At 41.0% G+C, this 23,214-nt stretch overlaps 1 protein-coding gene across 1 annotated transcript; it reads left to right on the forward strand.

Moving 5' to 3' along the window:
* The first annotated feature begins 353 nt into the window (after positions 1 to 353).
* nucks1a (nuclear casein kinase and cyclin-dependent kinase substrate 1a) lies at positions 354 to 23,214 on the forward strand. Its single transcript, XM_086291240.1, has 8 exons — positions 354 to 670; positions 11,571 to 11,620; positions 13,055 to 13,139; positions 14,298 to 14,344; positions 14,442 to 14,591; positions 18,501 to 18,650; positions 19,919 to 20,068; positions 21,851 to 23,214. The coding sequence occupies exons 1-8, from the start codon at positions 654 to 656 to the stop codon at positions 22,102 to 22,104; spliced, it is 903 nt and encodes a 300-aa protein (XP_086147366.1). The 5' UTR covers positions 354 to 653; the 3' UTR covers positions 22,105 to 23,214.

Genomic DNA, 23,214 nt, shown 5'->3' on the forward strand with positions numbered 1-23,214 from the left:
GAGAAAGGCTTGTCTTAGTAACAGCCACATCAAAGAGATTAGTGAAATACGATATATGTTCATATGAACATACATGCACATTATAACCTATTGATGCAACGTTGCTTTATGGTCTTGTGGGACCCACACTGAATTGAATGTATGTATCCAACCTGAGGGCCTCTTTTTGTTTTCTTAACAGTGTCATTTCAACCGAGCCTGTTAACGGAGGCGGGGAACTGTATGCTAAAAATGCTCTGATGAGCAGCTAAAATGTCCAAGAAGAAGAAAAGTCGTCGTTTAAATCAGCCAATGGCAGCAGCGGAGCACCGCGCTGCGCCTCTCATGGTTCATTGGGGGGCGGGCCTTGCCGGGGAGGCCCCACCCCTCAAGGCCGCGTAGTTTGGTTGAGCACAGGCTGCAGTTTCAGTTTGTTTTATTCACCATTTTGAAGGTAGCTGGAGGTAAAAAAAAAAATATATAAGAATTTTTGCGTTAGGAGGACTACTGGCTGCCGTACTTTTATTTTCACGCGCTAGCTCGGACGGTGGAGTTGTGCGTCAACCTCACTCCCCTCGGTGTTTTGCAGAGCGGGAATCTATATTCCTTCCCCCCCCTGTGCTTTTTCTTCTCCCCCTTTCTCACATCCTTAACCTCCACAGTATTCCTGCAAAATGTCAAGACCAGTGAGGTAGGTGTGCTAAATATGTCTTCTGCTCTCTCCGAGTTAATAACGACCCCGTGCTGGCGCCTGGCGTAGCCGATAACGTGCACGTCTCCACCATGTTGTGTTTTATGAACTGGGAATTTGTTTATTTCATGAAAAAATAATGGGAATGTGTGCATGCGTGTGTGTATGTGCGCTTCTCTTCTCGCGTGTGCACCCTCATTTTTTCTAATATGGATCCCAGCGCTGTGGACTGTTCGCCATGTCTTGTGTGGAGATACCCGCCGCCGTGTCGTGTCTATCATGCTTTTAAACGGATCCATGATGTGCATTGTTGGCTGCTATGTAGGCCAAGCGGAAAATTAGTCGGTGTGATTTAACCAGCTACGTTTTACGGCTTACTTAAGCCAGGTCAGATAACGTTTTCCCCATTTTGTTTGAGAATGAGAATATGGCTACCCATTCATCCAGGGTAGGCTCCAGAAACGCCAATACACCCCCACACGAAAAAAAAAAATCTCCGGAGGAGGTGGTGGTCGGCCTCGGGATTTGATCTTGTTACCGCGCAGACTGTGCGTGTCGTGTTGTAGTCGCCATTACATCGCATTTCGGGGGGGGGGTTCGTACTTTGAGAACATTTTTAAAAATGGTGTCAGCCAACGAAAATGTCGTTGTTGTTGGGGGAGGAGGAAAAAAGAGCACTGAGAGCGGGTCTACATTTACAGAGCTGGCAGTAAATTAACACTGCTGGCTGATGTCAGAGGAAGGCGGAGAACTACAAGAAGTCACCACACCCCCTCCAACCCCCATCCCCATTGCAAGATCCCCGCTGTGATTATAACGCACGAGGTGCATTCAGACCTTTTATTCAGATTAAAATGCCTTTTTACTGTAAATCACATTAATGCTAATCTAATGTAAATTCAGTTCTCGAAATTTTGTGGCGACAACATGGAATCTTTTACTGGGTCATTCTCGCAGAGACAATTGGGTGAATATTTAGGGACTGTATGAAAATTACTCCTTATTTTAAAAAAAAAGCTGTGAAGTTAAAAGAAATCCGACATTAACTAATGTTCTTCTTAATCTTATATTCGGGTTGAGAAAACAGGGTTTCTGCCTTTCAGAGTTTATAAGCTTTTAAAGGCATTGCATTAAAATAAATTGTAAAAATAAGGGCTTAGTTGGATTTAAAATGTCTTGAGGTATTTTTTTGTTGCGTTCAAGACACGCCTCGACTAAGAACGTAACAATGTTAAAATATGCTTTGTAGGATTTTAATATTTGCTTTTTCTTTTTTTACATGCTAAACACAAAGTCTGTACGTGAGCCCTCAACAGGTATAAAACAAAACTAAACATGTCGATTAAGACAGGTGAAGTCAATGAACTTTGGACAAAATAACACTGCCTTACTCTTTTTGTCAACACTCAGAGCACAGCAATCACATTTGAATAAACTTTATTGGAATTGTTACTTAACAAAGCTTGAACATGTGCGCCATCCAAATGTTACATGCCATATAGTCATTGTCTGGCAGTAAGTGATGGATTGCAGGGCTGCCTCATATAACTGAATCAGAATCAGAAAGGGGTTTATTGCCAAATGTTGAGCAGGTTTACAACATTAGGAAATTGCTGCGGTGCTACAGTGCAAACATACTGTCATAAATTGCGATTAAATAGACATGAAAAAATAAAAGTAGGAATAAGAATTAAAAAGTGCTACGTAGAAAGATATGTGCATGAGATATACATGAGATATATACATGAGATAAGAATTAAGAGTGCTGCACTGTGAAAGATTTGGGACAATGTGCGCCAACATAAAACCTGAAAAGGATGAAAGACTAGTGCTCTCAAAACGATTAAAAAAAGCAAAACTCAAAAATGTTTAAGCATTGAGTTATAATTTTAAAGTCACGAGGACGACCAGTAGAACAGGACAAAATGTCTTTAGGAACATAAATACTTTCATGCTGAAAAAAAGCAAAACAAATAATTAGCATGCGTTACATAGAAAGGGCATTTGATACCTTGGGCAAGCTCTGCTGGGAATAGCATATTTTTTCTGTTTGTTTGTTTTTTTTCTACACATAAAATAAAAAAATAAAATAAAATCAACTCGATTAGACACTTCCACAGATCCATTGATGAAGTCATTGCAGTTAAGATTTTTGCATTTTGTTCTTTATTGAGGTTGCCAGAAAGTCAATACTAAAAATGACTGTTGGACTAGATACTCATTTACAAAAGTGTTGTCCCTCAACCGAGACAGCTTCACACAGCACTGTTGCAGATACTCAGGCACACAGCCCCTCCCCTCACTAGCAGCTAAACACATGAACAATAGTTGACATTTAAAAAAACTTTGAGGAATTTTGTAAAGCTCCATTTTCACCAACATTGACGCATTACAGAGTTATAATAAATGCTAACCTGCCACTGTACATTTTAATGTTAGCTATTAGCCGCCATCCAATAGCTACATTAGCTGCCTGTTAAATCCTCATTAACGTGGTGGCTAGCGACAGTGGCTAATAGGGCTGCCACGATTAGTCGACTAGTCACGATTACGTCGACTATCAAAATCGTCGACAACTGATTTAATAGTCGACGCATCGTTTGAAGCTTTGTAAGATCCCAAAAGACGCAGGAATAAGTAGTAGGATTTAAGAGTGTAATAACGGACTGAAACAGAAGATGGCAGCACTGCATGTACAAGGATGCCAGCTGCCATTAAACCCCGAAGAAGAAGCAGCTGTGTCCCAGAATTCATAGCGCGGCCCAGCTCAGTTTCCAACGATGGCGGCAGCTAGTTAGTTTTAATGTTACTCTTATTATTCTTTCTGGGTCACAAAAAAAAACGTTTAACATATGTTCAGGCGAGAATGTAGCTGTGTAAACCTCAAATATCTGCTCAGTTTATCAAGACACCACATATTTTCAAAAGCGCTCCGACGTTTTTGGAGACGTCTGTTACCCACTAGCTCGATAGCTAGCTGGGGGCTAGGCTCACTAGAGCTGTGAGAACACCGGACTCCCGGCAAATCGTTTTCAAACCCACCGCCGTCTTTCGCTACTCAGGTTAAACATGATATATAAGTCACTTAGATAACTTAAAAATGTTATTGTTTGGCTTTTTTCAGTGTTTTATTTGTTCCTGAGTAAATCGGTTTGGCTGAGATTAAAGTTATAGTTTTTACACAGCTGAATAAACGTCAAGCAGACAGCTGATTATCAGAAGTGTGAGATGCTCGAGAATATACTCCAGTGTCCTGTTATATTTTAGATAGCAAGGAGTTTATTAAACTTCACCGAAACAATCTGCAAATTTCATTAAAATTTAATAAACTATCATCTTGTCTTTATTTTTAGTTAGCACCTTAAACACTTACAGCTGTAAGCTAATGATAGTCATATAAGAGCAGATGCTGCTGGTGCAATAAGCTGTACGTTTTACGTCCAATGGATGATGATCTGATTAGTCGACTAATCGCAAAAATAATCGGTGACTAGTCGACTATCAAAATAATCGTTTGTGGCAGCCCTAGTGGCTAATAGTAAAATAATACATTAATATGGGAGCTATGCTGCAGGCGCTGTCAGTTCTGCCCATCTGTAACATTCATAGACAGTGTTACTTTAACATAATGCAATTATTTGTGCCTATAGTGTGTTACATTACATTACATTACAGTCTGCCAGAAATGATAGCAGCCTACTTTACCAACTCTGTTTGAATAGAAATGAAATTAGAAGCCATGTCAGCAGAAGCACAGCTATACCTCAGACACCTTAAAAATATTCTTTTTGTTGCGTAGCACCACCCAAAAAAAATCTTGAACACATTCTTTACAGGTATGTTGCTTGTGCTCATGCTATTGTTTTTAATGCTCAAATCTCCTGATCAATAATTTACTAGTAGTTTAAACTAGTAGTAACAAGGAATAATTGCATGAGACTATAACATTCCTTGATAATCAAATGTTTTAAATATTAGTGAGAAGCGTGGTACCTTGCGCTGTGTCTACAACTGCAGTATATGGTGATGCATTGCTTTGGTAGCGAGGCTTTATCAGTTAACTCTAATATAGCCAACTTCATGTATCTTTTTTTTGGAGGGGAGGCAAGAGCTCCACCTAGACCTCGGCAGCATAGCTTTACATTTTCACGACCTACTGGGCTACAGAATTTAACCATAGAAAATGGTTCGATTGGAAATACACTACACTTTGACCTACGCCGTAACCTGAACTGGAATATCATTAAAATGGTGTTTTTACAAGAAAAAAAAAAAAGATGCAATTGTACACTTGTGTGTTCAACCCAGCTGTGACGACAATGGCACAATGTGCCAGATTCTAAAAATTAAGAGGCGCACAGCAAGTCAGATGGCCACAAAAGCAGTGGTGCATGCTACATGATGTGACGTCAGAAGTCGTCCCGGGCCACCCACGGTGGGTCACGTGGCGAGAATAAAAACACCATAAGAAAACGAAAGCTGTCAGTAAAGTCAGGAGAGCTATTCTGTGTAATTAAGAGCTGTTTACAACTGTTAATTTGGTTGTTTAATAAACAAAATCTAACGTTGTGCATAACATTGCGCACACAGTGTCAGATTAATTTGGAAATATTGCTAATGTCAGCATTGCTAGCACCAGCAGCCAGGGTTGTCAGCCTGGGTGTTTGACTGTTATTATTATCGTGATTTGTCCCCCCCGAGCCTGATTCTACTGGAGGTTTCTTCCTGTTACAAGGGAGTTTTTCTTTCTTACTATCACCAAGTGCTTGCTTACAGGAGTAGTCTATTTTAGGGTCTTTACCTTTACGATATAAAACACTTCAAGATGAATGTTGTTGTCATTTGGCGTCATATGAATTGAATTAAATATGCCAATTCAGTCAGATCAAATGACCAGTTCTGTAGCAGCTTTGTCAAATTACTTAGCCTAATAAACTGTGTGGTTATCTATATCTTAACACTGCTTGTTTATGAGCACATTATTTTATCACTGAAATTATAATGGGTTCTGTTGTAGATTAGTGGAGGTAGCAATTATTCTTTGTCTACCATCTGTGCTTGTATGCTAACATGAGATTGAGTCTGATATTCATTATACTTATGCCACATTATGCTACACTGGAGCTCAGTTTGCCTTAATTCTTGTATGAACTGCTAGCTGCACTCCTTTTTTTATTTTTTTATTTTTTTTAATGCAGCTGGTAGTTTTACTCATAGGCAGTATAAAAGCTGCATTCTTTTAAATGGCCACCGGGGGAGATACAGTTGCTGCAAAAAGACTGCCAACCCTTTATAGTCAGCATGTGTTGATCTTTTTGATGTTACATCACGTTGCGTGCACCACTGTATTTGAGGTGCTTCAGTCAGTCGTGCCCCGCTTCATTTTTGTAACCTGGCGTATTGTACCACGACCGTCACAGCTGGATTGAAGACAGTACGATTGTGTCAGTGTTCATCATGTTAATGATGGTCCAGTACAGAAGCTCAGTGATACAGGTGACTGTGTGATGATGACGTGGCAGCGAGCTAAGTGACCAATGCACAGGGTATACTGGCGCCCTGTCTGTTTGAAAACGGCTTTCTGATTTGACTTCTATAAGTAGTTTCCTGTTAAGTTTGTGGTCTGTTACTATTTTCAGGCTGTGTTGAATAAAATATCAAGCCCGCTTTGTAATACTTAGTCATACCGTGTTTCAGGGTAATACTGTGTATCAACGGTATACTCATTAGTTAGAAACTTCTGATTGACAAGGCACTGGCCAATTATCATTCACATCTGGTTTCAAAACACCAAGATGGCATTGTTAAAATCTTCAGAGAGTTTAAAACAAGATTTCTAATATCAGTTGGTGACATTGTTTTGCTGTATCCATATTTTGTACCGTTTTAGGTTTCACCAAAGTAACATTACCGGTTTAATAAAAGGCAAAATCCCACTGCTGATCTTATTCAGGACAGACCTGCTGTTTTGCTCTGGGAAAGTTGCCGTAGTCAACTCCGTCCGTTTCAGGTCCCAAAGTCAAACGAACACTACGGTATCACTGAGAGTTAAAAACTGTCTAATTTCTTTCATCTGTAATAAAATGATCAGCGTTGCTGCTTTACCAGGTGTAACAATTAAGTTTAACATCCAGGCATCCATGAAAACAGAATTTATTAAATTCAGTTAGAAGTTAGCGGGAAGTTAGCTCGCTAGCTTCCACCTAAACATGATATAGCATGTTCTGCCTGAGTGATTTCTGAAACAAATTAAAACGTACAGCTCTGCTGTCACTTCAAACATAAATGAAGACAGAAAACTAAACAGCAGTGACATTTGTAGGGTTACTGAAGTTGGGCTAGCTGCAGAGGTGGGACCAAGTCATTGTTTTGCAAGTCTCAAGTAAGTCTCAAGTCTTTATCCTCAAGTCACAAGTCAAGTCTCAAGTAATGTCAGGCAAGTCAGAGTCGAGTCTCAAGTCACTGGTGTAAAAGTCCAAGTAAAGTCACAAGTCTGAAATTTTGAATTTCAAGTCCTTTCGAGTCTTTAAAAAAAAAACAACGAAAAAATAATGTTGCAGTTATATGCTAAATGTAAATATTAGACCATGTAATTTTTAAATCTGTGTTTTTCTCAACACATGACAAAATAGTGAACTTAGAAAATATACACAAATTGTGAAATTGCACCTCTTTAAAATGCAGCTCAATTAAACCTAGCTCCAAGAATAATTTTCACCGACAGTTCTGAGATAAGCATCCATGTTATTCTTGGATGCGGTTGTAGGACCGGCTTTAAAATCGCATGACAAAAATATCATACACATTAAAAAAAACTGTATCACCAACGTAGCCTGGACAACATTTGCTAGTTAGATGAAGTCATGATCTCATCGTAGCATATTTATATGCATATTTATAATCATACGGTTCTTGGAGTGAGCGCACACACTCATGAAGTTTAGTAACTTCAGGTCACTGCAACAAGTCCAGGTACAGTTTACCGACGGATGGGTGCAGGACCTTGAAATGCACCGTGTAGAACGAAAGACCATCGTACATATCATAAGTTTACCAGTCTCACAAATCGTCGTCATAAATACACATTCGTTAACCGTTTATTAATAGGACCTTTGAGCTCAATGGTAATTAATTAGCAGTGGAAATAATTTCTGGTAGCATTACAGAAATGTAGCAGTGACAATAATATTGTATGCTGTAATCGTACTGGGCAATTAGTGATACAAAAAACCTGTTTTATCCTGTGAATAAAAGTATATGTTTTTGTCAATGTACCATAATAACAGAAGCGAAACGCAATATTGTGTCAGGACAATTCACTATTTATGCACAATAAATAAAGGAGCATAGCGCGACAATTTCTGTTCAGCGCCAGACTTGCTTGTAACCTATATCACCAATTATGTTATGAAAATTACGTATTAACTACTAAAAAACACTGACCTTTGTGTAAATGCTTGGAGCAGACTAACCTGTGAGCTGGAGTGTTCTGGGACGTTATATTTGATCTTTGAATGGCTGCAATCCAGTCGCCTCTTTGTTACTTCGGAAACATGGCTCGAACAATTTCTCTTCAACGACGTAATCCGATAACAACCGATCTCTTTACCCGTCGGCTTCCCGTGGCTGTCATGCGACCGGCTATTGCAGTTAATAATACAACGGCTTCTTGACATTTTTGTGTTTCTTTTTATCGCTGTGTGACTGATTTCAATTGAAAGCCTGCGTGGGCTAGTACCTCTTGCCACGAGTTCCCAGAATCCTTTGCAGTTCTACCCGTGAATGACGTCACATTTTCAATCTCTATATAATATGCATGTTAAATTTTATATTTGGGGTAAAATATCAAGTCTTTTCAAGTAAACCGGTTCAAGTCCAATTCAAGTCCCAAGTCATTGGTGTAAAAGTCCAAGTCAAGTCACAAGTCTTAGAACATTTTTTCAAGTCAAGTCTAAAGTCATAAAATTAATGACTCGAGTCTGACTCGAGTCCAAGTCATGTGACTCGAGTCCACACCTCTGGCTAGCTGGTATATAATGATGTGCTACGTGATTGCTAGCGACACAGCAATGTTAGCATAATATAAACACAGTGAAGCTGGAGGATGAACGCTAACTTTTTTCCACTCGATAAAAGTTAAGTGAGGGTTTCTGGTGGTTAGGGACAAATGCAATTGCATGGCAGGATGCTATAAACGGATCAAACTTCAGTCAGGAGAACAACTGAAATAATCCATCCACAATACGAGGTTAGTCATTAATATACTGCAACAACATGGGAATAGAGCAGCTGCCAGAGAATTCAACATTAATGAATCAATGATAGGGAAGTGGAGGGAGCGCAGGTTTCCTCATATTCCAAAATTGCTTCGTCTCTTTGCTTTTACTGTTGCCCGGCATAATTAGCAGATGATGTTGTTTGCAGCCGCTGCAATGCTTTTGACCAAAACAGGCACAGCTTGATGACCCCATCAACATGCACTATCGCGGTAGAGCGGTATAGTCAAAATCTCTACCGTTGGCCAGATTTATATCGTTTCTACCGTATACCGTTTATACTGCCCCCTAGGGCTGGGCTATATCATACCGTTCAGGGTAATACCGGTGTAATTTTGGGCAACAATAGGAAAATAAAATATTGCGATAGAATATGGGTAAAACGCGCATGCGCAGTGCCTATGTTTACATACGCACATGGCGGCGACGTAGAATGAGAAGAGCGAAAGCGGATTGTTAAATGAAACGGATGAACCAGAATTGGTTTGTAAAAATGCTGCAACTTCAGTGGTGTGGAACTGGTTTAGCTTTCGTCCGTCAGATACACAACAAAGCACTGTTTTTGGTAGAGCTTGCTAGCGGGCCGTCGTTATTACCATGTTGTTTGGAAAATACGGCACACTTAAAATCAACCCTTTGATTTTTCTGAAAATTGACAGAGCCCCTTATAATCCCGTGTGCCTTATGTATGAATTCTGGTTGTGTTTACTGACCTCGAAACAATTTTCTGTGGTACACGGCGCTCGAAAATCTGTCAAATGTTTTAGTACGACTTTGCTAAGCTACGAACCCGCACCGCTTGATGGATTGTCGGAGCATTACGGCTATCGTAGGCAGCAGCCTCGCGGAGTGATACGTACTGTGCTTCAACATAATATTACCGTATTGTGTGTGTATAACCTCTTTTTAAGTTTTGTGGATATTATACATGTTTATGCTGAGGATATGTCAGCCAGTTTCCACTGGAAATGCCTTTTGGTTAAACTGTCAGCAAGGAATTTGCACTGTTACGTTTTTATATAACTTTAATGCACATAAAAAACAGATGCTTGTTTAAGTGAAAATACATTGATGGTTTTTTTGCACTAATAAAGTTGTGGAGTTGTAAAGTATTTTGTCTAGTGTCAGTTATATCGTCAGTTATATCGTTATCGCAAATTTTCAAATGTATATCGTGATAAATATTTTTGGTCATATCGCCCTGCTCTACTGCCCACCCCTAATTCAGGGGTAAATTTTTTCCCAATGATTTTAACCTGAACTGTCTGTTTGTCTTGGTCAGTGCTGCTCTTCAGTTTTCCAAAGGGCGTGTTACCTGAAGTGCAGTCAAATACTGTCACTGAGACTTCCCCCATACACTTGGCCCAATTAGCCTTTGTAACTGTAGAAGGTAGACCAGTGTCCAGTTCAGGGCCCCCTGGCTGGAAGGCGTTTTATGTCTCGTACCAAATAATACGATCGAGACATTCATACACAGCCAGCACGTTGCCACTTGCACCACCTGAACTGCTGGACATTACATATGATAGCTTTGTTGCACTCTAGTCTACACTGTCTAATATCGGGTTATGGCAGTTAGGGCTGCCACGATTAGTCGACTAGTCACGATTATGTCGACTATTAAAATCGTCGACGACTAATTTAATAGTCGACGCATCGTTTGAAGCTTTGTAAGATCACAAAGGACGCAGGAATGAGTACCGGTAGTAGGATTTAAGAGTGTAATAACGGACTGAAACAGAAGATGGCAGCACTGCATGTACAAGGATGCCAGCTGCCGTTAAACCCCGAAGAAGAAGAAGCTGTGTCCCAGAATTCATAGCGCAGCTGTCAACAATGGCGGCAGCTAGTTAGTTTTAACTTTACTCTTATTATTCTTTCTGGGTCACAAAATAAACGTTTAACATATTTTCAGGCTTGAATGTAGCTGTGTAAACCTCAAATATCTGCTCAGTTTATCAAGACACCACGTATTTTCAAAAGCGCTCCGACGTTTTCGGAGACGTCTGTTACCCACTAGCTCGTTAGCTAGGCGGGGGCAAGGCTAACTAGAGCCGTGAGAACACCGGACTCCCGGCAAATCGTTTTCAAACCCACCGCCGTCTTTCGCTAGTCAGGTTAAACATATATATAAGTCACTTAGATAATGTAAAAATGTTATTGTTTGGCTTTCTTTAGTATTTTATTTATTCCTGAGTAAATCGGTTTGGCTGAGATTAAAGTTATAGTTTTTGCACAGCTAAAACTGTCAAGCAGACAGCTGATTATCAGAAGTGTGAGACGCTGGAGAATATACTCCGGTGTCCTGTTATATTTTAGAAAGCAAGGAGTTTATTAAACTTCACCGAAACAATCTGCAAATTTCATTAAAAATTAATAAACTACCATCTTGTCTTTATTTTTAGTTAGCACAAACACTTCAAGCTGTAAGCTAATGATAGTTATATAAGACCAGATGCTGCTGGTGCAATAAGCTGTACGCTGTACGTCCAATGGATGATGATCTGATTAGTCGACTAATCGCAAAAATAATCGGTGACTAGTCGGCTATCAAAATAATAGTTTGTGGCAGCCCTAATGGCAGTAACTTAATGTAATCTAATGCAGTGTGTTCTTCTTCACAGGAACAGGAAGGTGGTGAACTACTCACAATTCAACGAGTCTGATGACGCAGGTAAGTGAGGCTTCAGATGTGTTTCATTACAAATGGAGTGACACAAGGGCAATGTACAGATTAGTCTCTGCTATAGATATTTAGCATCAGTGCACAGTAATGACACAATTTAAGGTAAAAAGTATGAGGTAAAAAAAAAAAAAACCTGTCCTGTGAGGCGATACTGTGTTTTGGTACATTTATATGCGCACAGTTTCTCTTTACTTTGTGTCGACCAGTAAATAAATACCTCTGCAGAACAAATGTTTGACAAATCTGTTCCAGTTTTGTGTCTGAAAGTAAACAGAATTTTAGCTGAGATATCAGATTTTAAATCCCCAAATATCAACGTTGGTTTTTAAAATGCTTCTCAGTCTCCTGAGAAAATCATGGTCCAAGTTTCCAAGTTGAGGCAAAGTGTAACTTCAGGTGCTGGTTTGGCTCATGGGGCGAGAAGGTGGCTGGGTACGGCTGCCTTCCTGACCAATCGTTACTGCGATATCCAGCCAAAGCAACAAGGATGAACAAAGTTCATTTGCCCATTTTTGTCCATCCTATAAGTACACAACTAATGGTCTTCTGTTAGTTTTAAGTATAAGCAAGCTAGCAATAACTGAGCCTAACAGCTGGTTTTATTCTGGTAGTGTTTTTCTTTTAATACAAAGAAGCAGTTTGTTGCTGCAACATTTTTGCCTCTTCTGGATTATGGAGATATTCTATATATGAATGCTTCTGCTCAGTGTCTCTGGATGGTTGATACTGTGTCTCATGCTTCTCTGAGGTTCAGCACAAACCGTAAATTTCAGACTCACCACCGTGAGTTATACCCTCTGGTATGATGGCCTGCTTTGGCCAGTCTCATTTATACGGTTTTATATATTAGGCAATACTCGGATTGCTGCCTTCCTATATACGTTCCCTGGTTGCAGTGAAACATGCTGGTCATTATTCTCTTCGTCCGCATGGTTACTTGTTGCTTTTGTTCCATTTGCCTGAACTGAACTTGGCAAAAGAGCTTTAGTCCATTTAGCAACTCTCTGTTTGGAACGAGCTGCAGAACAACGAAAAAAATAACAGAATTCATTTATTAAGTGATTTTAAATCAGAACTAAGAATCTTTGAGGCCAGTTCCATAACATGCAACTGTTTCAATTAGATTGCTCGTCATTTTAATTGAATTTTATTTTATTTATTAACCCCCCCCCCAGAATATTTTACATTTATTTGTGTGTGTGTGTTGTTGCCTTTGTTTAATTGTGTAATTTGTGTAAAATCTCAGTGGGATCTTCCTGGTTAAATAAAATTAAAAAAAAATGAAGTCATTGAGAGTAATTTAGGGTGGTGACTTTAGCATTTAACTCAAAGCACTGTGATGTCTTAACTGGTATCTTGTAGAGCTGCTAGCATGATATTGAGTTGTGTGTCTTAAAGGTTAAAAGTGCGCTTTCTCCTTAGATGAGGAGTATGGTGACGACAAGCCGAAGAAGGTGCGACCAGCCCCTCGTGAGCACAAGCGCTCAAAGAACTCGCAAGATGACAGGTGAGCCCTAAGTGGAGATTTGGTAGGATTGTTGTGTCTGGTTACAGTTTCTAATGCAGCGTCAGACACTGTGATCAATTTTACACTTTATCACTTGGATGTAGGGCTGGGCCATATTATACCGTTCACGGTAATACCGGTATAATGTTAGGCAACGATAGGAAAATGAAATATCGCGATAGAATGGGAGTAAAACGCGCATGCGCAGTTCCTTTGTTTTCAAATAAATTGTTGATTTAATATATGTTTGAAAAGGAGAGATCCAGGTGACAGTTATCAGTTTTTCATACAGGGCTGGAAGAAGGGAGGACAAAGTACATCACATGTTGTGTGTATCATGTAGTTGACACATAGGAAAAATCAGGATATCAGAATATGCATATTTTTGTTAGTGAAAGATCTCAGTGGCAGGATATTAACTGTGCCAGAGACAAACACTGGCACCGTTTATGAATTTGTTTAATAGTTCTTGGATATCAAAGCAAGTGCCAGTTATAGTGCTGATTGCTCAGTCTCTTACTGCTGCTGCCACCTGTGGCCCAGCCCACCACAGGTGGCCTTTATTTTCTCTATCATGTGTGATTATCGCGCTGTTTAATCGGCATGTTGGTGTGTTATTTGGCAGATAAAATCACAGTTATGTGAATAAATTAGTCAAGTCTGAGAGACTGAATAGAGGAGAAAATGGTTGTTTTGTATTTTTACATTTTTTACTCAGTAATGCAACAGTAGGCAAAATGAAACATGCTTCCCACTGAATGAATAATGTTGAATCAGTGAGAGTAACACTGGCTGGAGCTCATCAGGACATCTTTCAGACCAGTCCTCAGCACATTACGTCCATATTATTTCATCCATGCCAGTCCATTGCAGTCTGTCTTGTTGAAGAGTTAAATGGTAAATGGCCTGTATTTATATAGCGCTTTTCTAGTCCCTAAGGACCCCAAAGCGCTTTACATATCCAGTCATCCACCCATTCACGCACACATTCACACACTGGTGATGGTAAGCTACATTGTAGCCACAGCCACCCTGGGGCGCACTGACAGAGGCGAGGCTGCCGGACACTGGCGCCACCAGGCCCTCTGACCATTCCTGGCTGCCTTTCCTCGACTTACTGAAGACACTGTTTTGTTTATTTCTTGTTCTGCTCCCCAGTGAGGACTCTGATGACAAGCTCTCCAAACCCAAAAATGATTCAGCAGGTAAGTCAGTCTGAGCTACATGAAAAAGGTTGACTCTCTCTGAAAACAGCTGGAGTTTGATTAACGCTCACTGACTTCCTCTGTGTCGATACTAAAGATGACTTTGGCAGCGATGATGAAGACAATGACTTTGGAGAGGAGGATGAAGATGGAGGAAGTGACTATGAAGAAAAAAGAGGGAAAAAGGGAAAGAAAGCCAAGGTGGAGAAGCCCAGCAAGCGGGGGCCGAAGAGAAAACGGGCTGCAGGTAACGCAAGTTTGTTTGAAGGCTACTTCTAATTCTCTGCTACAACTCTGGCAGCATGAAACACTGAAGACGTATGCAGCTTTTAATGTTGATCAGCTTTGTTTGTTGTATATGGAATTTTACTTTGGACAGTGTTATCCACACACACGGTCAGATTGACTAAGAGGGGCAAATGATGATGCGCTCGCAATCTCAGGAATGCGGTGATGGAGAATGGGAAGATCTGGGAATGCTCTCAGGGCTTCAACTGGCATTATGCTAATTTATAAACAAAAGAATGCAACAAATCAAATAATGACCAGCAAACCTTTGCAAGAGTGGTCGGAAAACAAGCAATCAATCATATCAAAAAATCATACGGTAAATGTGTAGGTTTTCCTCATTTTCTGCATAAAATTCAGATCACTTAATGACAGCTGAGGAAGAAACAACGTTCTGATGTGAATGTGTTTGTGGTCTAACTGATCCAACAAGCTCTGATCCAGACTGTGGCATCGAGGTAGGTCTGGATCAGAGTTTAGGTGGAGATATTGAGGTGTTATTTATCTGTTAAATGCCAGGTCTCTCTTGGAAATGAGACTTTTACCTGGATAAATAAAGGACTAATAAAAAAAAGTTTGAGTGATCGAGCACATGATTTTGATTTGCTCAGCTCTCGTCGACCCTCTGAGTAAAAAAGGTTCAACCTCTGAGAGCGGCACATGTGTTTAACATTTCCACAAAGTGTTTTCTTGAGAAAACAAAACCACTCAAGGAATAAGTCATAGTTTTGAGATTGATATTAGTCATGGACTGTTTACTGGTCGCCTGGTAACTGGTCTCATTCTTGGTAAAAAGCTCTACCTTTATGTAGAGCTGGGCGATATGAGATTTTTTCATATCACGATATGTTTTTTTCATTTCAGGCGATAACGATATCTATCACGATATAAGCCAAATAACTATATTTGTAAGATTTAAATGTGCCGTTGCTCACAAGTAAAATGTGAAATAATCAGCAGCTTGTTTTTATTTAAATATTTATTTCCCATAATAAATTCAACAGGGTAGATGTACTTAAGGAACATGAGACTTTTTCAGATAAATAAAGGCAAATATTGCAAACTACACAAAAGGCAGCCGCTAAAGCGTTTAAGTTTTAAAATAGAACAAACGAAACAGACTAAATTGTCAATTCCACTTAGAAACAAAGTATTAATTCTAAAAATAAATCTTAGTTTGTTTTACAGAAGAACAGACAAAACTGACTAACTTTTGTCAATATCAAATAAACTGAGAACTAAAAGGAAATTCTCAATCTCTCCTTGTTGTATAGCTTAGCTTTTCAAACAGTTTTAACAGTTACTTTAGTCTGACAAAAGCCGAATGACGAATTAGCGCTTCCAGTCAGAGACTGAGGCTACGTCCACACGTACACGGGTATTTTTGAAAACGGAGATTTTCCGTTTTCGTTTTAAAAAATAATCCCGTCCACACATAAAGGCAGAAATGAAGGAAAACGCTGCTATGAACATGCCAAAGCAGCAGGTGGCGCTAGATTCCTAACCGTGCAGAAATGTTGGCCAATCAGAAGTCTAGAAGCCTCGGTGGGAAAAAGTAAACAAAGCTGGGGCATAGAAGCAGAACCGAGTCGTATGTGTGGAGGGACAGTAACTGTGTGTATATGTAAGCATTTAAACACTGCAGAGAGTAGAATTAACAGTAACAGTATTGTAGAAATTCATTTCACCGAAACAATAACGTGGCGCGCAGTGTGACGCATGCACCAGTTTATTGTATTTCCAGACTTGCTTTCGGCACAATTTACAGTGCACGCTACTCTGTTTTTTGTCAGACTTGAAATAGCCGAAATACCTTCACACTACGGAACTTCTATGGCTCTTCCGTTCGACAATCTCTCCGGCGTTGGAACCATCATCTGTTTTCTCTTCGGTCACGCTCGGTTGATTTTTCTAGTCGGCACACTCATTTCCTCCATTACCCGCTGGCTGCTTCCCAAACAAACACACGTGCGGCTTGGCACTTGTGCTGTACGTAACAAGTCACGCGACGTGACGCTGCGGCTGTGATTGGTTCGGCTCTGCGCTACTTAATTTGGATTGGCTGACCTTTTTTCTTTTTTTTTTTTAAGAGGACAAGAGCGGCGAGGTCTATCGCGATAGCTTAATTTCTCTATCGAGTAAAACTTATATCGCGATACATATCGTTATCGTTCTATTGCCCAGCTCTACCTTTATGTTTAGTTTTTTAAACTCTCAGAAACAGGCTGTAGTCTGAGCTTCAGATGTGGCGCTATACATTTTAGCCGCATCAAAGAAACAAAGGAGTTGGCAGCTAAAATGTCAAAACTGTCTAAAGTTTGATCGGTTGTGCTCTGTCTGTATTCTTAGATGTGACCAAACGAGGCGGATGTCAGTTTATCAGCTTTGTTCTGTGTAGCCATGGCGGTGTGTTATAGCTTCAGGAGACTCCATAATGTTATCCTCGTGGTTTTATCTTAAACGATAAAGAGATCATTGACATCGATCGCTTGACATTACACATCCAGCTGGAGGATATCTCACTCAGCCCACCACAGCTCGAGAGCACTGGATGTGCTCTCCTGGACATTTATTCCTCCCACACTTTCAACTGATTGAAGCGTTTGCTGTCCTACAACGGTCCCCGACACTGTGATTTATTATTACTGTGAATGGAAGCTACGGTGGACGAGGCTGATCAGTCACTGTCATCTGCTGAGCTGCGATTATAAATACTGACAACATATCGGTATTTGTAATTAATATATTAATTAATTAATTGATGGTCCGGACAATATCCTGTTCGTATCTGCTGCCCACTTTTTAGTTATAGCGGAGCAACTTTATGTTGCTGATTTAAATCAGCCTTTATATTTCTGCCTCATCAACAAACAAGTGAGTAGTTACACACAGAGAGCTCTGTGCGTGTGCAGTGGAGCCAGCAATGTGGGCCTTCAGATGTCCTACATGGCATAAATGGCTTACCTGCAATGCTCCACTGTGACTTTTCATTACACATCAGGGTTGTACATGTTGTGTTTGTGTTGTATTGCTTTGCTGCTAAGCTGTTTAGGCAGTATCCCCTCACGTATGTTCATTAGTTACAGTATGGATGTGAACCGTGCGCTCATGCTGGTAGCCTGCGTTTGTGGTATTCATACTGGAAGTGACTCCTCAACAGCAGCAGTAATAAGTTTTCTGTGTTTGGGGCACTCGGTATACATCATGGAGGGTGGATGGCACCGCCTAAAGGCCACAATATACCTGCTGTAATGGTCGTTTCACTCACCGCAGCAACCACAGGAAGCCTCTGCAGTAATTACCTGGACAATAGGTGTCGCCAATCAGACAGTCAATACCAAAGCTAAGACTTTGGAGAGGGGGCACAAACGCTGAAGTTTTCAAACTGTTCCAAGCGGTCTCTGAGCTCCTGAGCTGGAATATCATTAAAATGGCGGGAATAGCCGGCATGATTATGCACTCGTGTCCTCAACCCGGCGGCGGCGGCCACAGCGCAATGAGCCCAATTGCAAGAATCTGAGCACGCGACAAGTCGAGCACAATGGCACTGTTAATGGGTGCATGCTAACCACCAGCCTGCACTGGCATGGCTGCAGCTGTTTTGGTTTTTGCTGATCTCGCAGAGGAATGATGGGATGGGACAGTAGAACTGTCCTTTTTTTGTTTTTTACGACCAGTTGATGTGGAGGATTTGTTGTGGAATTAGTGGAAAGATCTACGTCTGAATAGAAATAAAGTTGCATGATACCGGAGATCAAATAAAAGCACTATACAGAGCAGCATTAAGGCACTGTTTCCGTTTGTCTTGTTTGTTTTACCCATCATCCTCTGAGTCGTTGTGTAACTGTCTGTGTGTGTTCTTGTGTAGATGACAGCGATGACGACAGGGAAGTGAGTCGAAAGCGTACAGTGCGTCAGGCGGCCTCAAAGGCCGTGTCCAAACAGAGAGAGATCCTGCTGGGAGATGGAGGCAGCGAGGATGAGGAACATGAAGATCAAGAGGAGCCCTACATGGACCGTATGTAGAACACAGCACACTTTGATACAGCAGCTCATGTCTTCACTAAAAACAATGTACCTGTATCTTCATTTGCTAGGACACAGGCAACAGTGAGCTGTTTTTGTAGTATGAATTTTTATCACAGCTTAAATGGTATTTTAACTAGTAATTGTTTTCAGACTTTAGGTCTGGTTTTTAGTTTGATCTATAGCCTCCATTCTTCGTGGCAATAGTACTCATACTGTGAGCATGCATGCACCTTTTCTGGCCTCTTTAAACCATAGATAAACCATCGTGTTAGTGATGCTTTTGTTTGAAGCCTGGAACGATTTGGTTCTTTTGAAACTGTACAGGAAGCCATGCAGTTCAAAAGCTTGACAAAAACAAGACACCATTCATCTAGCTGTTCATCCAGCACATAAGCCACTGTACATACCTCACTCTATCCAGGTATTCACACTGGAAATAGCCGGGTGTTTACTTTAATTCACTGTGTTCTCCACAACATATACACATGATGGGAAAATGGAGGCATTAGAAAACACCCAGATACAATATTTGGTCCCTTTCTGCTAACATAAACAGTGCATTTGATTATAACTCCTGTGTCCTGGAGGTTAATGTTCAACAGCGTGTTTATCTCCACAATTTACAAACTGAACTTCAAGTTGTTTTCACTCACCAGAGTTTGTCAGCTAAGCTAAGCTCAGTAAGCTTTTTTCTCATAACTTAATTGGTTCTATTACTAGTTTTAGTAGTCTTTAGTCTTGTGTTTTTGCTCCCTGTATGTTTCTAGTAGAACGATAAAGCAGGTTGAGTTTGGGGGCAGAGCTACATTGGGATCGACAAGTCTTTAGATCATGAACATGCAGACCTACCCCTCAGTTTCAAAATGCCTGGTTTGCTTCTTGGTGGGACGCTGCTAATCAATAGGTGACGCTGAGGTCACTACTCCCATCTTTTATGTATAGTCTGTGGTATCACTTGTCTGTGATATCAGTAGACTCCCAAGTCTTGCAAATTGGATGTGACCCAGAGAGCCACAACAGTCAAACTGGAAATGGAATCATCCTCTAAAGCCGCAGTGCTATCATGGTATTAACTGGAACTGGAAATGGATGAAGACATTAAAGTACCTCAGTGTTTGAAATGGTTTTTGTTTTAAACTGAAGCTGGGGAGGCTTTAATATTCCAGGCATGCTGTGTATGTATGTAAACAGTGACTCTTGTTCAGTTGGATACCCTCTGTGCTCGCTCTCTGAGATTCTTCTGTGTCCTGTTTGCAGCTGACGAGTCTGGCAGCGATGAGGACTTCATGGTGGAGGATGACGATGACAGCGACTACGGTCACTCCAAGAAGAGAGGCAAGAAGGTGATTCGACGGCGACGGACAGACAAGGAGAAGAAAAGCCCCAAGCCACGGCTAAAGGCCACAGGTGAGGCAGCCAATCAGAATACAGGTGCAGGAAGATGGGTCCCAGTATGCCTGTGACGTGGCTTCCTTGCTCACCGTAACTTCATTGTGCAGTCACAGGAGGTCACTGCAGTATTCTCCTGAACGATAGGTGCCGCCATTCAGACAGTACAACCACAAAAATGCTGATGTAGGAAGAGAAGTAGTCAAAACCGGAAACAACGACTTTCCAAGTGTTTTTTTTTCCCCCACAAAGTTTTCAAACAGCTGCAACATTTCCCTCTGTATATCTGTGTATCTCTGAGCACACAAAACCTTCAGTTTTTACACCCAAGTTGTTTATTTTAGAAACTGTCAGAATATTAAATGAATATGTTAAGTAAGTTGACATGCTGGCTGTGAATCCTGTTCAAAAGTTACAATCTTAAATGCTTATACGAGGCTGGGTTGCAGGCAGAGAAGCCCAAGCCTTCCCCTCAGTCATGTCCAGCTTATCTGGGGAAACACGGAGGCATCCCCGGGCCAGCCAAGCAATATAATCCTTTCATTGAGTCCTGGGTGAGGTGTTCTAGGCATGTCCCATTAGGATTTGACCCAGGGGGTGACCATCTCCAAGTAGCAGTGCTATTTTGAACCCCTCTTGAATGACTCAACTCAGAACCCTATCGGTGAGAGAGAGGACAGTCACCCTTCTAAGAAACCTAATTTCCACTGTTTGTGTCTTATTTTTTGCCTTCAAAATAATGAACGATGATAAGCTGCAGCTCCATCTGGTGGCAGATGGCTACGTAACATTTAGGACACGGCGATTTGTAGCATTTTCAATGGAAATGTTAACAAATAGATTAAATAACGAGTGCGTCGAGTACTAGTGACAATAGCGGCGATCAGTCGACTAGTCATTACCCTGCCCTCCCTTCTCTCACCCCAACCGGTCGCAGCAGATTGCCCCGCCCCTCCCTGAGTCTGGTTCTGCCGGAGGTTTCTTCCTGTTAAAAGGGAGTTTTTCCTTCCCACTGTCGCCAAAGTGCTTGCTCATAGGGAGTCATATGATTGCTAAGTTTTTCTCTGTATGTATTATTGTAGGGTTTACAATATAAAGCGCCTTGAGGCGACTGTTGTTGTGATTTGGCGCTGTATAAATAAAATTGAATTGAATAGTCGTGCACATCGTGTTTTGTGTGCTCTAAAACGAGAGCTGAACAAAATTTTCCTGACAAATGCAGGAGAAAAAAAACACACTCCGTTCCTCATACTGTCAGAAAAACTTTCCTGTCAGGATCAAGTTTGTGCAACCCGGCACATTCAGAATAATCCACCTTGATGAAACTACAGCACATCACCACTTTACTGCTCACTCAGTGAGCATCACATCCCTCTGTGTTTATCTGAATCTTTGTCTTGTGAAAGGGAAAAAGTGCTCATTTCTTCCAAAAGTACAAATATGAATGTGGATAATGACATTAAGTCATAAATAAAAGTAAGTCGCTGCTTGCTGACAGAAATACTGCAGCAGGCTATTACAGGACTACACATATGCAATGTACATTAACAAGTACTTGTTAAGGTTGATGGTGCAAAAATGTGTCACTGAGTGGATCCTGATCAGAAATGGAAACAGAAAATATGAATTGGTTTGCCTTTGCTTTGCACCTTTGCTTCAGGTGTGTGCCAGTGCAGAGCAGTGGGTACCGACCAGTGTTAAATATATTCCTCATTGTGAGTCAGAGTTACATGGCAGCCCGCTTGTGTGCATTTACCTGTGCGATTAGTCACTGACTGATTTGTGTCCTTCTCTCTGAAGTGACCCCCAGCCCAATGAAAGGAAAGGGGAAGGGGCGCCCCAACACCAAGGCGATGGAGAAGAGCTCACCCAAAGAGGAAGAAGAGGAGGAGGACCCAGAGAGTCCCCTGGAGGAGGAAGAGGAGGAGCCCGAGAAGAAGGAGAGTTCCCCAGCTCCCAAGAAGACAAAGGAGGCCGCAGGAGGAGAAGAGGAAGAGGAGGACGAGGAGGAGGAGGATGGCTCAGAAGAGGAGGCACCCTCTGGAGAAGACTAGAAGATGGTACCCATTTGAAGCCCATCCTCCACATCTCTCTCTGTCTGTTCTCAGTGGGTTTTTTCTGTTCTTCTTTTTGTTGTTTTGTTTTTTTTCTTTTTGTTTTGCTCTGCGTTTAGACTTTTTGTTTTTTTTTTTGGTTCTTTTGGTTTGTGCCGGTGGCCTGGCTCAGTGGTTTGGACTTGGTGTGCTTCTTTAACCTCCCCCCTCCTTCTCGCTGCCTCCAGCTTGGACATAGTGCTCCTGTGGCTGTACAGCATATGTAAGGACTTAGCATTTTCTCTTCATCCTTTCTGGATTTTCGTGTGAAAACTGTCAGCGCTAGCAGGCATCCGTCCCGAGTGTGAACACACCCCTTCACTGCTGTGTATCTTTGTTTCCTCCTCGCGGTTATCAGGCATGACTGGCCACACTCTTTACTATTTTTTTTTTTTTTTTTTTTACTGATATGTGTCGGTAAGTTGAGCACTGTATTTGCAACATGACGTTGAGTGAGCACGTGCAGGCAGCGGTCAAGCCTTCACCCTCTCTGGTTTGCTTTTTTGGCACCAGGTGGTTGTTTTAGACGGTTCTTTGAGTTTGAGCAGCGTCTTTTAAATTCTTTTTAAAGCTAGCTCCGCTTCCTTCAGACACTTTGATCTACATAGTTTGCGGCTGCTGTGTTCGCTACATGTCAGACTGCCACCGTTGCACATTTCAAGAAGACGCGCGTGTGTGTGCCTTTGCATACACGCTTAAATTTTCATTGGGGTACTTTTTGTATTTTTCCTCTAAGCCCATCAGCTGCCTTTGTGAAATGGTTTCTGTTGTTGTACATCAGGCTTTCTAATAACCTCCTTTTAAAAAAACTCACGCAATTTCTATTCCCTGCATGGCTACAGCATCTTCTGAACACTCAAGCCCTTGTGCCAGGCATCCTGAAACCGTTTTATTTTAAGAAAGAGGTGTTTTTGTTTTCTTTTCTTTTGTCTTTATGTTTTCTTTTCAGAGTTAAAAAATGAATGTTTTTCTCCTGTTGGTTATTGTTCTAATTCTCTATTCAGATTTTTTTTGTAATGTTTGTTTTTTAAGAAAAAGAAATAAAATGTATCTTGATTTTAAAGAAAAAAA

The sequence above is a fragment of the Aulonocara sp. 'chitande type north' Nkhata Bay genome, linkage group LG5 (assembly GCF_057382095.1).
Source record: "Aulonocara sp. 'chitande type north' Nkhata Bay isolate Kocher_YH1m ecotype deep benthic linkage group LG5, A_spYH_male_GT1.1, whole genome shotgun sequence".
In the NCBI taxonomy this organism is placed as follows: domain Eukaryota; kingdom Metazoa; phylum Chordata; class Actinopteri; order Cichliformes; family Cichlidae; genus Aulonocara; species Aulonocara sp. 'chitande type north' Nkhata Bay.